The sequence below is a fragment of the Cebidichthys violaceus genome, unplaced genomic scaffold (genome assembly GCF_023349555.1).
Source record: "Cebidichthys violaceus isolate CVI_PGR_0920_01 unplaced genomic scaffold, fCebVio1.0.p SCAF_53, whole genome shotgun sequence".
NCBI classification, from domain to species: domain Eukaryota; kingdom Metazoa; phylum Chordata; class Actinopteri; order Perciformes; family Stichaeidae; genus Cebidichthys; species Cebidichthys violaceus.
This window is the reverse complement of record NW_027176739.1, coordinates 462,438-476,480: the sequence shown is the minus strand read 5'-3', so window position 1 is coordinate 476,480 and position 14,043 is coordinate 462,438. Positions and strand designations below refer to the sequence as shown.

Below are 14,043 nucleotides of genomic sequence, written 5' to 3'. Positions count from 1 at the left end.
TCATACGTTTCAGCCTCCTTGCATACAGCACAGTGGAGATATGGCTTGGGACATATGGGATTAAAAATACCTTTATGACTATCCCTTATAGATCCAAAACAGCCATTTCGACTAAAAAAGGGCCATCTGGGTTGGGATTATTGGCCTATATGGTTGGCCCATACAATTGTAGGAGAAATGGCTGATTTTGGAGTTCCCTTATTACTATCCATTATAACTCCAAAAATGGCCGTTTCTACTACATTTTGGATTTTTTGCCGGTCATGTAGGCCAATAGTCCTACCCCAAAACTCTCAAATGCAAGTGCAATGTAGTGTAATGTAAAAGTGTAAAAGTGTCAAGTTTATTTAAATATGAAGGGATGTGCAGGGGAGTGTATCGGTGGGAAATTGTCCTGGGGATGACAGAGTCAGTGGAGGTCCAGGGCTTTTTTAATGAACCCAATTGATGATGGGAAAAAACTGTTCATGTGGCGTGAGGTCTTGGTCCTGATGGACTGCAGCCTCCTACCAGATGGAAGGGGCACAAACAGTTTATGTCCAGGGTGAGAGGGGTCGGCTACAATCTTTCTTGCTCGCTTCAGGGTCCTGGAAGCAAACAAGTCATGGAGAGATGGCAAATTGCAGCCAATCACCCTCTTAGCAGAGCGAATGAGGCGCTGCAGCGTGCCCTTGTCCTTGGCTGTGGCTGCAGCGTACCAGACCATGAGGGAGGAGCAGAGGGTGGACTCAACAATGGCTGTGTAGAAGTGCACCATCATTGTCTTTGGCAGGTTGAATTTCTTCAGCTGCCTCATGAAGTACATCCTACATATATCTTTATCTTTATCATAGTGAATCCAAATGACAGAAACGGTACATATAAAGAGAGCAGTAATAGCAGTAGTAGCACTAATAAAAGCCTACTACTAACAATAAGAGGAATAGAAATTTGACTATTGATAATAATGATAGGAGCAGTGGGTGTCCTTTGATTTGCTTTTCATAGTTAGGTCATTGTGCTCTAGGCCTTGTATCAGAAAAAAATCATTAGTGTACTCATTGCTGAAGGTTGCTAAGAAGCAGAGGAGAGCAATGTCCAAGATTTGTTTTGTTAACTCAATAAGGTGCTTTGGTCTCAACCACAATCTAGAACCCTGTCACGTCTCAGCTGCCTATATATCTGTTTGTTTTCTTACAGAAATGACAGATTGCACAAGGTCCTTGCATTTGTAGTTTCCTTTTAGGACAGTTGTCAGAGGTCACCACTTATTACTAAGCTGTATGGAAATATAAAAAGTAATCATACATTCTAATAAAAATGTTTTTCAATTCAGTTTTATTTGATTAGCCTAATATCACAAATTTGCCACAGACGGCTTTACAAACTTTACAGCATTCAACATCCTCTGTCCTTGGACCCTCGCATCGGAAGAGGAAAATCTCCCTCCCCAAAAAGAATTAAAGGGAGAGCAACTGAGGAGGGATCCGTCTACCAGGAGGAGCAGAAGTGCAATAAATGGTATGAGTACAGAATGAACAATGTTACAAATGTACAACATAACTCAATCCATATGACAAAAGTGTTACATATAATTAGAGTAGTATTAACGGTAGTAAAACTAATAATAGCAGAAATATGTGCTTAAAGTGCTTATACAATTACAAGGGACAAAAATGAAGCACAGTAGAGACCAAAATAAAACAACTTTACAATGATGGCAAAACTTTCTTGGACTGAAATAACTTGAACAAAAAATTACGTATCTCTTTTGACTGCACTCCATAAATGATGGGGTTGAGGCTACCAGGAACAATATGAAACAAAATACTGCTGAGTTTTCTGTATTCTGAGTACTGAGGGAAGCGATGGAGAGCTATGTTAGACATTCCACATAACACTATGACCAGAAACACTACCAGATGAGTGCTGCAGGTCTTCAAGGCTTTACTGTTCAAAGACTTGCTATTACTGGTGAGACAGACTACTGTGATCTTTGTATAAGTGATCACCATGCAGCCTATAGAACTTGTGAGCAGGACTACTGTGAAAGTGAGGCCATAGATATTATTAATCAACACACTCTCACAGGAGAGTTTAAACAGTGAGGCGTTGTCACAGGAAGGATTTCTGATCATAGTCCTACACCTGTTCAGTCGTATGGTCAGACCGAGTAGAATCCCGACCAAAGCAAAGGCCACTCCCCAGGCAGAAACTGTCAGCTTCATCACCATTTTGCTGGTCATTATCGTATTATATCGCAAGGGATTACTGATGGCCACATATCTGTCAAAGGCCATAATCATGAGCACTGTGTTACTAGTGGTACCAAACATGTGTGTGGTGAAAGCTTGGACCACACATTCGTAATAACTGATGAAGAGCTCAGAGGGAGGCCTCAACATGTCTATAAGCAAACGAGGTAACAGGATAGAATTCCCAAGTATATCATTGAAGGGCAGGTTGCAGAAAAGGAGATACATGGGCTGGTGAAGGTTCTTGTCAATGAAAATCAGAACAGCAATGCTCACATTTGCGACAATTATAAACAAGTAGGAGAACAAGAACAAGAGAAAGACAGGGTAGACAGACTCTTTTGAAACATTCAAAGCTTCCAGCTGGAGCGTGGGGCTGTTATAAGTGTAGTTTTCCATCAACCTGAAACAACAAAATGGTTACAGAGAATGTCCTTGTATTCTTAATGTCAGAGATTCTATCTTATTACTTACAAAAAAGCTACAGGAGTGAATATACTTCATTTGAGCTTGATCAGAAATTATGAGGAAACAGTTGCTTGCAGATAAGTAATGACACCTTAAAGTGTCAGATTGTTTCTCAATCTTTCATCTTCGCCTCCCCAATCACTGCTGACACTATCCACCTCCACTCATTAACAGATCCTCTGCAGCAAAGTTTTATAGACACAATTTTATTATAGGTGGGATTAGTCATCATTACATCAGATAATGTGTGATGCAACATTAAGAAAGAACTCTGCAAATGTCAACAAGCTGCTTTGAAGTTCTGTTTACATTCTCAGAGTCAAGAAGGTATGTTCAATGCTCACTCGGCATTTTCATACTTTCTAAACTAAAGCATTCTTCTGATTGTTTATCAGCTTCTATCTTTGCTATTCTTGATCAGGATATGTCCATTAACTCCCAAATAAAACACATTCCAAGGACTGCCTTTTTTTTTACCTGTGTAACATTGCAAAACTCAATCCAGAATAATTGTTTCACGCATTTGTTACTTCCAGTCTAGATTACTGCAATTCCTTATTATCGGGCTGGTCTAATAAGTCTCTTAAATTTCTCCAGGTGATTCAGAATGCTGCAGCATATGTACTAACAAAAACTAAGAAATCCTATTACTCCTGTATTGGCTTATCTGCACTGCTCCCTGTAAAATCAATAATATGATTTAAAATCCTTCTAACCAACAAAGCCCTGCTTGGTCAGGCACCATCATATCTTAAGGAGCTTATAGTACCCTATTACCCTACTAGAGAGCTGCACTCACAGAATGCAGGGTTACTTCTGGTTCCTAGAGTCTCAAAAAGTAGAACAAGAGCCAGAGCCTTTAGCTACTAAACTCCTCTTTTGTGAAACCAGCTTCCAGTTTCAGTGCGGGAGGCAGACACACCACATTTAAGGGTAGGCTGAAGATTTTCCTCTTTGATAACGCTTATAGTTAGGGCTGGCTCAGGTTTGTAGTTAGGGCTGGCTCAGGTTTGTAGTTTAGGCTGGCTCAGATTTATAGTTAGGGCTGGCTCAGTTTTGTAGTTAGGGCTGGCTGAATGTGCACACTTGTGCCATTTGGTGGGGCGTAATTGGCACAATTGGGACTTTTGGGGGGCCAAATGTGAGAAAAAAGGCCTTTTGTGGGGAGAGATGGGATGAATTGGGGGGATGCCGGATCGATATTTTAAACTGCGATATCTCCTCAACCGTTCGATGTCCCGCCTTGAAACGTAATGAGAACAATTGGGCCATTTGGGTTGTGATAACTTGCCTAAGTGAGAGCCCAAGCACTGGTACTAGGTGCTATGAATAGTTAGGGAGGTATGGGAACAAAAGGGACAATTTGGAATCCCAGAAAAGAAGTCTTAATTGTTCCCGACCCATCGGGGACGAATGGGCACAATTGGGCCATATTGCATGGAATTATTGGCCTACATGACCGGCCCATCCAAAATGTAGAAGAAATGGCCGTTTTTGGAGTTGTAAGTGAACTTAATCCTTATAACTCAAAAATGGCCATTTCTAATACATTTCTTTGGGCCGGTCATGTAGGCCAATTATCCCAACCCAAATGGCCCTTTTAATCCCATTCCCCCCAAACAATATCTCCACTGTCCTTTGGACTACGAAGCTGATATTTGGACAGCAATACTCTATTTACCCATAGATTCAATGGTGTGAATGGATTTGGGAAATTCCATCTAGAAATGTTTGGCATTTTGCCAATTTTTTTTGCCAATTTTGGGCCTCTTATATCTCCAAAACCCTTTGGGCTGAGAGGGTGAAATTTTTGACTGTATTATCTCCTCGTACTCTAGATCCAACGGTATGAAAAGGATTGGAGAAAGTGAATATTTTTGAATTCTCAGTCAAGATTTGACTGAAAATTCGAAGTCCTCCGATTTGCTTGAAACTCTGCTCACTTGTTGGGCTGTTCCCAGGTATGCCCCTTCCCAAGTCTTAGCTTCCTATTCCAGAGCAAACTGGAGATATTGTTTGGGGGGAATGGGAATAAAAGGGCCAAATTGGTTGGGATTTTTGGACTTGATGGTCAGCCCGTACAACTGTAGGAGAAATGGCCGTTTTTGGAGTTATAAGGAATAGTCCTAAGGGAACTCGAAAACGGCCATTCCGACTACGAAAGGGCCATTTGGGTTGGGATTATTGGCATACATGACCAGCCCATCCAAAATGTAGGAGAAATGGCTGTTTCTGGAGTTGTAAGGAAGCTAATCCTTATAACTCAAAAACGGCCATTTCTACTACATTTCTATGGGCCGGTCATGTAGGCCAATTATCCCAACCCAAATGGCCCTTTTAATCCCATCCCTCACAAACAATATCTCCACTGCCCTTTGGGCTACAAAGCTAATATTTGGATTGCAATTCTCTCTTTACCAATAGATTCAATGGTGTGAATGGATTTGGGAAATTCTATCTAGAACTTTTTGGCATTTTGCCAATTTTTGCCAATTTTGGGCCTCTAATATCTCCAAAACCCTTTGGGCTGGGAGGCTGATTTTAACTGTACTATCTCCTCATAGTCTAGATCCAATGGTATGAAAATGAAAAGGATTGGAGAAAGTACATTTTTTTGAATTCTCAGTCAAATAAGCCCGAGGCATAGATTTGCCTGAAAATTTGAAGTCCTCCGAATTACTTGAAACTCTGCACACTTAGAGGACTGTTCCCAGGAATGCCCCTTCCCAAGTGTCAGCCTCCTATTCCAGAGAACACTGGAGATATTGCTTGGGACAGATGGGATTAAAAGTGCTTTTATGACTATCCCTTATAAATCTAAAATCAGCCATTTCGACTACGGAAAGGACATTTGGGTTGGGATTATTTGCCTACATAATCGGTCCATACAAATGTAGAAGAAATGTCCGTTTTTGATTTATAAGGATTAGTTCCCTTACAACTCCAAAAATGGCCATTTCTACTACAATTGTAAGGGCCTGTCATGTAAGCCATTTATCCCAACCCGAATGGCACTTATTGTTCTGACTGTACCAGTACCTTTTAGTACAATTGCAGGTGCTAGCCTCACGAAACTTGGTGTCTGTGTTGTTATGAAGCCATAAACCCTGTGTATTAGGTTTGGAGGGTTTAGCTCATTGAAATCAATGTACACCATATATGGTGTAGATGCCAAGATGTCACAATTTGGGGTGCTAGCCTCATGAAACTTGCTTGGTGTGGACTGTAATATCTCCTTTACCCATAGATTCCATGGTGAGAACATAAATGGGAAATTCCGTAAATTTTTTGGATTGAAATTGATGGCATTTTGCCTTTTTTGGCCTAGAAACCCCGAGAAGACAATGGGCAAGGAGGCTGAAATTTTCAGCGAAATTCCCAATTTTCCCATTGATTAAATGGTGAGAAAATCTTCGGAAAATTCCTCACAGTCTTTTCATAGTAAGTTAGTAAATGTGACTTTATTTGGCCTAGAAACCCTACAAGACAATGGGCAATGAAGCTGAAATTTTCAGGAAAATTCCCAAATTTCCCATAGATTAAATGGTGAGAAAATCTAATTTAGTAAAAATCTTCCATTTTCGGTCTAAATATCTCCAAAATCCTTTGGGCTGGGAGGCTGAACCTTTGGCTGTAGTATCTCATCAAAGTCTAGATCAAATGGTATGAAAATGAAAAGGATTGGAGAAAGTTCGTTTTTTTTAATTCTCAGTGAAATAAACTGAAAGCGATGATTTGCCTGATTTGACGGAGGATTTGAGGTCCTCCGATTTGCTTGAAACTTTGCTCATTTGGTGGGCTGTTCCCAGGTATGTCCCCTCATACGTTTCAGCCTCCTTGCATACAGCACAGTGGAGATATGGCTTTGGATATATGGGATTAAAAATACCTTTATGACTATCCTTTATAGATCCAAAACAGCCATTTCGACTACAAAAGGGCCATCTGGGTTGGGATTATTGGCCTATATGGTTGGCCCATACAATTGTAGGAGAAATGGCTGATTTTGGAGTTCCCTTATTACTATCCATTATAACTCCAAAAATGGCCGTTTCTATGTGCAATGTAGTGTAATGTAAAAGTGTAAAAGTGTCAAGTGTATTTAAATATGAAGGGGTGTGCAGGGGAGTGTATCGATGGGAAATTGTCCTGGGGATGACAGAGTCAGTGGAGGTCCCGGCTTTATTAATGAACCCAACTGATGATGGGAAAAAACTGTTCATGTGGCGTGAGGTCTTGGTCCTGATGGACTGCAGCCTCCTACCAGATGGAAGGGGCACAAACAGTTTATGTCCAGGGTGAGAGGGGTCGGCTACAATCTTTCTTGCTCGCTTCAGGGTCCTGGAAGCAAACAAGTCATGGAGAGATGGCAAATTGCAGCCAATCACCCTCTTAGCAGAGCGAATGAGGCGCTGCAGCGTGCCCTTGTCCTTGGCTGTGGCTGCAGCGTACCAGACCATGAGGGAGGAGCAGAGGGTGGACTCAACAATGGCTGTGTAGAAGTGCACCATCATTGTCTTTGGCAGGTTGAATTTCTTCAGCTGCCTCAGGAAGTACATCCTACATATATCTTTATCTTTATCATAGTGAATCCAAATGACAGAAACGGTACATATAAAGAGAGCAGTAATAGCAGTAGTAGCACTAATAAAAGCCTACTACTAACAATAAGAGGAATAGAAATTTGACTATTGATAATAATGATAGGAGCAGTGGGTGTCCTTTGATTTGCATTTCATAGTTAGGTCATTGTGCTCTAGGCCTTGTATCAGAAAAAAAATCATTAGTGTACTCATTGCTGAAGGTTGCTAAGAAGCAGAGGAGAGCAATGTCCAAGATTTGTTTTGTTAACTCAATAAGGTGCTTTGGTCTCAACCACAATCTAGAACCCTGTCACGTCTCAGCTGCCTATATATCTGTTTGTTTTGTTACAGAAATGACAGATTGCACAAGGTCCTTGCATTTGTAGTTTCCTTTTAGGACAGTTGTCAGAGGTCACCACTTATTACTAAGCTGTAGGGAAATATAAAAAGTTATCATACATTCTAATAAAAATGTTTTTCAATTCAGTTTTATTTGATTAGCCTAATATCACAAATTTGCCACAGACGGCTTTACAAACTTTACAGCATTCAACATCCTCTGTCCTTGGACCCTCGCATCGGAAGAGGAAAATCTCCCTCCCCAAAAAGAATTAAAGGGAGAGCAACTGAGGAGGGATCCGTCTACCAGGAGGGGCAGAAGTGCAATAAATGGTACGAGTACAGAATGAACAATGTTACAAATTTACAACATAAGTCAATCCATATGACAAAAGTGTTACATATAATTAGAGTAGTATTAACGGTAGTAAAACTAATAATAGCAGAAATATGTGCTTAAAGTGCTTATACAATTACAAGGGACAAAAATGAAGCACAGTAGAGACCAAAATAAAACAACTTTACAATGATGGCAAAACTTTCTTGGACTGAAATAACTTGAACAAAAAATTACGTATCTCTTTTGATTGCACTCCATAAATGATGGGGTTGAGGCTACCAGGAACAATATGAAACAAAATGCTGCTGAGTTTTCTGTATTCTGAGTACTGAGGGAAGCGATGGAGAGCTATGTTAGACATTCCACATAACACTATGACCAGATACACTACCAGATGAGTGCTGCAGGTCTTCAAGGCTTTACTGTTCAAAGACTTGCTATTACTGGTGAGACAGACTACTGTGATCTTTGTATAAGTGATCACCATGCAGCCTATAGAACTTGTGAGCAGGACTACAGTGAAAGTGAGTCCATAGATATTATTAATCAACACACTCTCACAGGAGAGTTTAAACAGTGAGGCGTTGTCACAGGAAGGACTTGTGATCAGAGTCCTACATCTCTTCAGTCGTATGGTCAGACCGAGTAGAATCCCGACCAAAACAAAGGCCACTCCCCAGGCAGAAACTGTCAGCTTCATCACCATTTTGCTGGTCATTATCGTATTATATCTCAAGGGATTACTGATGGCCACATATCTGTCAAAGGCCATAATCATGAGCACTGTGTGACTAGTGGTACCAAACATGTGTGTGGCGAAGGCTTGGACCACACATTCGTAATAACTGATGAAGAGCTCAGAGGGAGGTCTCAACATGTCTATAAGCAAACGAGGTAACAGGATAGAATTCCCAAGTATATCATTGAAGGGCAGGTTGCAGAAAAGGAGATACATGGGCTGGTGAAGGTTCTTGTCAATGAGAATCAGAACAACAATGCTCACATTTGCGACCATTATAAACAAGTAGGAGAACAAGAATAAGAGAAAGACAGGGTAGACAGACTCTTTTGAAACATTCAAAGCTTCCAGCTGGAGCGTGGGGCTGTTATAAGTGTAGTTTTCCATCGACCTGAAACAACAAAATGGTTACAGAGAATGTCCTTGTATTCTCAATGTCAGAGATTCTATCTTATTACTTACAATAAAAGCTACAGGAGTGAATATACTTGATTTGACATTGATCAGAAATCAGAGGAAACAGTTGCTTGCAGATAAGTAATGACACCTTAAAGTGTCAGATTGTTTCTCAATCTTTCATCTTCGCCTCCCCAATCACTGCTGACACTATCCACCTCCACCCATCAACAGCTCCTCTGCAGCAAAGTTTTATGGACACAATGTTAACCTAGAGGGGATTAGTCATCATTACGTCAGATAATGTGTGATGCAACATATTAAGAAAGAACTCTGCAAATGTCAACAAGCTGGCTGCAAGTTAAGTCAAGAGTCAAGAAGTAATGTTCGTTGCACATTGGGCTTTTCCTTATTTTCAAAATGTAATCTGTTTATTCACTTAACTGTTTTCACTTGTAGTGCCGAATTTAACTGAAATAACAACAACAATAATCATTGCTTTTTTTTTCAGCTCGTACACCAGGATATTCCAGACATTGTTGTTAACGGGTTTTAATATTTTATTTGTAAAACATCTAGAAAGTCATGTAGTTAGAGAAACGTGTTGCTGTTAAATTGTTCTTATGTAATATAACGATGCTTTGAGTAATACAAACACTGACAACATTTAAAAGGTTGTGAATTACCAGTGATAAGTCTCAGAAATCAAAACAAAGATAACATACAGTATGTTATTTATTTTAAAGTTGTTAGTAGCTACAGACAGGAGACATGGGGAAAAGAAACTGGACCACTTGTATGCTTAAAACCTAAATAAGTTATTGAAAACGTTACAAGTAAAATGGGTTTGAAATCAATTATCAGGGACACAATGACCTTAAGAAGTTAAACTCCTATCATTTTTGTATGTAAATTGGTAAAATGCTTGATGATGCTAGCACGTATCTCTTTACTGACCAGTCCATATATGATGGGGTTCATAGCTGGTGGAATAATGATAAACAGGATGCTGAAGAACTTCTTGATATTTTGTGAGAGTGAGGGGAACCTGGCACTTACAATTAGGACAACTGAAGCTATTTGGTAGAGTACATAAACAACAAGGTGGGGTGCACACGTCTGAAAGGTCTTACTGCAGATACCGCTGTCAGCTCTGCCATGTTTTACAGAAGCATGCAGGATTCTAGAGTAGGAAAAAGCAATGATGAGGAAGATGCTTGTATTCAAAGACCAGGACATGGACAGACCTAGAAAAGATACAAAAAATGTACAAATATTTTGTTAGTTAGGTATCATGAAAACAGTGCAACATGCTGAATTTGCTCAACACCTCTTGATAAGGGCCAACGTTCAACAACGTTATTGTTATTCTAAATTAATGCACTTACCATAGATGTTGTTTATGGGGGTGGGACTGCAGGCCAGGTTCAGGATAGCACGGTTGCTGCAGTAGACATGTTGGATGACATTGCCACACAGCGGGGCATTCATGTGGAAGATGAAGAGCACAGCAATAAGCAGCACAGCGATGAACCAGGCCAGGCCGCAGCAGGAGTGTAGCCGAGCCGGTGTCATGATGGCGTGATACCTGAGTGGTTCACACACAGCAATGTACCTGCAGAGGGAGAGCACTGTCAAAGACATAAAAAACATACATAGCTTTTTCCAGTTACAGATTCATTTTAACAGGCTCTTAGCATGGCAAACTGTTCGTATCTGTTTCTGTTGGACGAAAAATATCCTAAAGATGCCCTTATATAGGCTTTGCACACATACAAACATAAAGCCACTATAGTTCATGGCTGCAAATTCTGGCGCTTTTTTCTGTATTTCTATGACAACAATATCATGACAACATATCACCACTCTAACCACTGTTGTGTGGTGGACTATCGTCACTCCTGTTCATTTCATTATCTATCTGGGCTACTATATATTTGTTTTCTATAGTTTTTGCCCCATGATCATCAGAGGATGTCTGCTTCCTACTTCGTATAGATGAGCTTTTCAACAATCAATCTGACAGACGTAACAATAGTGCAAGGAGAGACGAGGCGTATGGTCATGAAAGCACAACATTCACCAGCAACATTCAGATTCCGCCCGGCCGATCTGCTCCTAAATTGGCTTTTTGGTTTTTGTTATGATAGTGTCTGTCCGAAATATAGAGTTCAGAACAGACAGACACGGACAAAACAAGCTTCTGCTCCATTTACTACAGTGACGTCACCAGCACTTTTCTGAAAAGATATTAAACTTGAAGCGCTTGGAGCAGCCTCACAAAAAAGGCGTAGCGGTCAGCGCCTTTTCTCCAGGCGGCCGCATACTTTTTGTCCTCATTGGGAACAATTGAAACATTTTGCTGGCGCTCAGAAAAAGACGATATGTGGACACAGGCCCTTACATGAGAAAGCCATCCACAATTTTGGGCAAAGGTTGATAAACATTTAGCCAATATTCATAAAAGACAATGTATGAGAAAAAGTGAATAAAGGAGAAAAAAACACTCCCTAGAAGAGCACTTTTTAGAAACTAAGACCTTTCTTATCTTTAGATACAGACTGGGAGGAGGAGAAAGGTGTGCTGACTTGCAGCAGTCCATTAACAACGTTTTACAACTCTAGTAAGAAATCAGCAGAACTAAAAAAACATCAGCCTGACATGACAGTAAACAGCTGAAAACTTTAAACTGTTGAAACACTCAAGTCATCAGAATCAACCTGTTCTATTTATGCATGACAGTAAAAGGCTTGACTGTCTCATTTTCTTGATGTGCTGATGCATTTCTATACCTGTCATACGCCATGACAGCCAGAACAGTCTGCACTGCGGCGCCGTACATGTGCACAGAGAAGGCCTGGGTGATGGCCGGGATGTAGGCGATCTTCTTCTGGCCCATCAAGAAGTGCATCATAAGACGAGGCAGCACCGCCGTGGCCCCCAGCAGATCACAGACCACAAGGTTACAAACCATAACGAACATGGGTCTGTGCAGGTTCTTGTCCATGACAATAACACACAGCACCACACCATTTGCCAACAGCATTACAATGTAGTAAAACAGAGCCAGGAAGAACAAGAAGGCGCCATAGCCTGGTGGTACATAGAAGCCCTCCAGGTGGAACACGATAGGCTGTTTGAGAGGTGTCACCATTGTTATGTTCTCCATCCAAAACAGTGGGGTTCTGTAAAAGATGAGAGTTTATTAAAACCATCTTTTCACGTGATAATAATTTCAGATTTATAACCACACGTTACAATAAACTCATGAACAGCGTTGTAAAATGTGAACTAAAAAGTTTGTGAGATTTGTCTTTCCTTGTAATTCTTAACTGAATGAAACAGATCACAAAGAAGTACCTGCAATAAAACAACTGACAGACGTCTAAGACCAATTCAATATTTCATCAAACAGACAAATAAAAGAACTAAAGATTAATGTCTAAAGATCACAGCAATATTAAGGTTTTTGTGTTGAGCCTAAAGAAGCCTTTTCTGCCCTCCTGTCTTCTCTTCAGAGCTGATCATACTCTGACTAGATGAGGAGAGTGTGTTCCCTTTTAATAATTTTACTTTGTGTTGTGTGTCCATTAGTAACTCCAATCCCGTCACAGTCAACGTTGCCATTGGCACCTCAATCCCAGTAGCTGGCACTAAGACTGAACTTTTGCTTTTAAAACGTACTTCCTTGGAGTAAATCCTTTATTTCCACACAAAACAGTTTGATTTCAAACACAAAGCTGACCATAAAGAATTGTTTGGTTTCTATTTTTCAGAAACTTAAAACTTTAGTGATTATATGGGATCATGTGACAATCTTCATAGTTTTGACCTGGGGTCACTCCACCTAGAGCTACTTGTTGAGCCGCCTTCATTGATTTCTTCACAGAAATAAACTTATTCCAAATATATATTTCATTTTATAACTCTATTTGATAGCTGACAGCAGAGCGATGCCAGGAAATGAGGGGAGGCGTTGTGATTCATGGTTGGCATTTTAACCTGTAGTCCATCAGGGAGTCACGATGGTCCCACCTGAAGTTGATCACCTTAAATTGCCATAATTCTCTCCTGGTTCAAATCATACCTCTCCAACTGTGAACAGTTAATTAGTATCAGTCTCTCAAGGTGTCCCCCAAGGTTCAGTACTCGGTCCCCTCCTCGGAGGCGGCAGCGGCCGGGACTGGATGAGGTCGCTGTGACTCGGAGGCGGCAGCGGCTGGGACTGGAGGAGGTCTGTGCGGCTCGGAGGCGGCAACGGCGGGAACTGGAGGTCTCTGCGGCTCAGAGGTGGCAGGAACCCGCTGCGGCTCGGAGGCAGCGGCGGCCGGGTCCGGATATTAACGGCTCAGGGCGGCAGGAACTGGAGTTTCTGCGGCTCAGCGCCTTCTCCGCCTGAGACAGGGCCAAGCGAGTGTAGCGGAACACTCGGTGGTCCGGCCAACTCCGGTTCCCCGTATTCAGACAGCGCTCCGGCTGCATCATCGTAGTTCACCGGGGGGGTCAAAAAGCCTCCTCAGATCCTCCACAAAGTCCACAAAAACACTGTATTAGGCTGATCAATACTTAATGTACTCATGGCCCAGTCCAAAGCTCTTCCCCGCAGTAATCTGACCATGTAGGGAACCAATGCAAAAGTCTGAGGCTGACGGTCAAATACCCGTTGGCATAGAAACAGGAAGCCCTGGCACTTCCGTCATAGGGATCAGGAGACAGCACGGGGGATTCTCGGACCGGCAGAGCGAGGACTGGAGGGAATAGTGCGGGTGCTGGAACCGGTGGAGACTTGACTGTCAGAGCTAGTTCCTGCACGATACAGCCAATCTGGGAAATCTCAGATGCAATGGATCTCTGTGATCTTCTCATTTCCTCCAGCAGAGTGTTTTGACCGGATAGCGTAGCTGCTCCTGTGGTTGCTGGGTCCATAATGGTCAGCTGTTCTGT

The 14,043-nt window shown here is 41.5% G+C and overlaps 3 protein-coding genes across 3 annotated transcripts; all 3 read right to left on the bottom strand.

Annotated features, from left to right (window-relative positions):
• Positions 1-1,688: 1,688 nt before the first annotated feature.
• Positions 1,689-2,636, bottom strand: LOC137888319 (olfactory receptor 52K1-like). Its single transcript, XM_068731697.1, has one exon. The coding sequence runs from the start codon at positions 2,631-2,633 to the stop codon at positions 1,689-1,691; it is 945 nt and encodes a 314-aa protein (XP_068587798.1). The 5' UTR covers positions 2,634-2,636.
• Positions 2,637-8,145: 5,509 nt separating this feature from the next.
• Positions 8,146-9,093, bottom strand: LOC137888314 (olfactory receptor 8G17-like). The gene has a single exon (XM_068731693.1). The coding sequence runs from the start codon at positions 9,088-9,090 to the stop codon at positions 8,146-8,148; it is 945 nt and encodes a 314-aa protein (XP_068587794.1). The 5' UTR covers positions 9,091-9,093.
• An 891-nt stretch (positions 9,094-9,984) lies between these two features.
• LOC137888262 (olfactory receptor 2K2-like) lies at positions 9,985-12,253 on the bottom strand. Its single transcript, XM_068731623.1, has 3 exons — positions 11,892-12,253; positions 10,488-10,714; positions 9,985-10,175 (listed from the first exon to the last, which is right to left on the bottom strand). The coding sequence occupies exons 1-3, from the start codon at positions 12,251-12,253 to the stop codon at positions 9,985-9,987; spliced, it is 780 nt and encodes a 259-aa protein (XP_068587724.1).
• Positions 12,254-14,043: the final 1,790 nt, after the last annotated feature.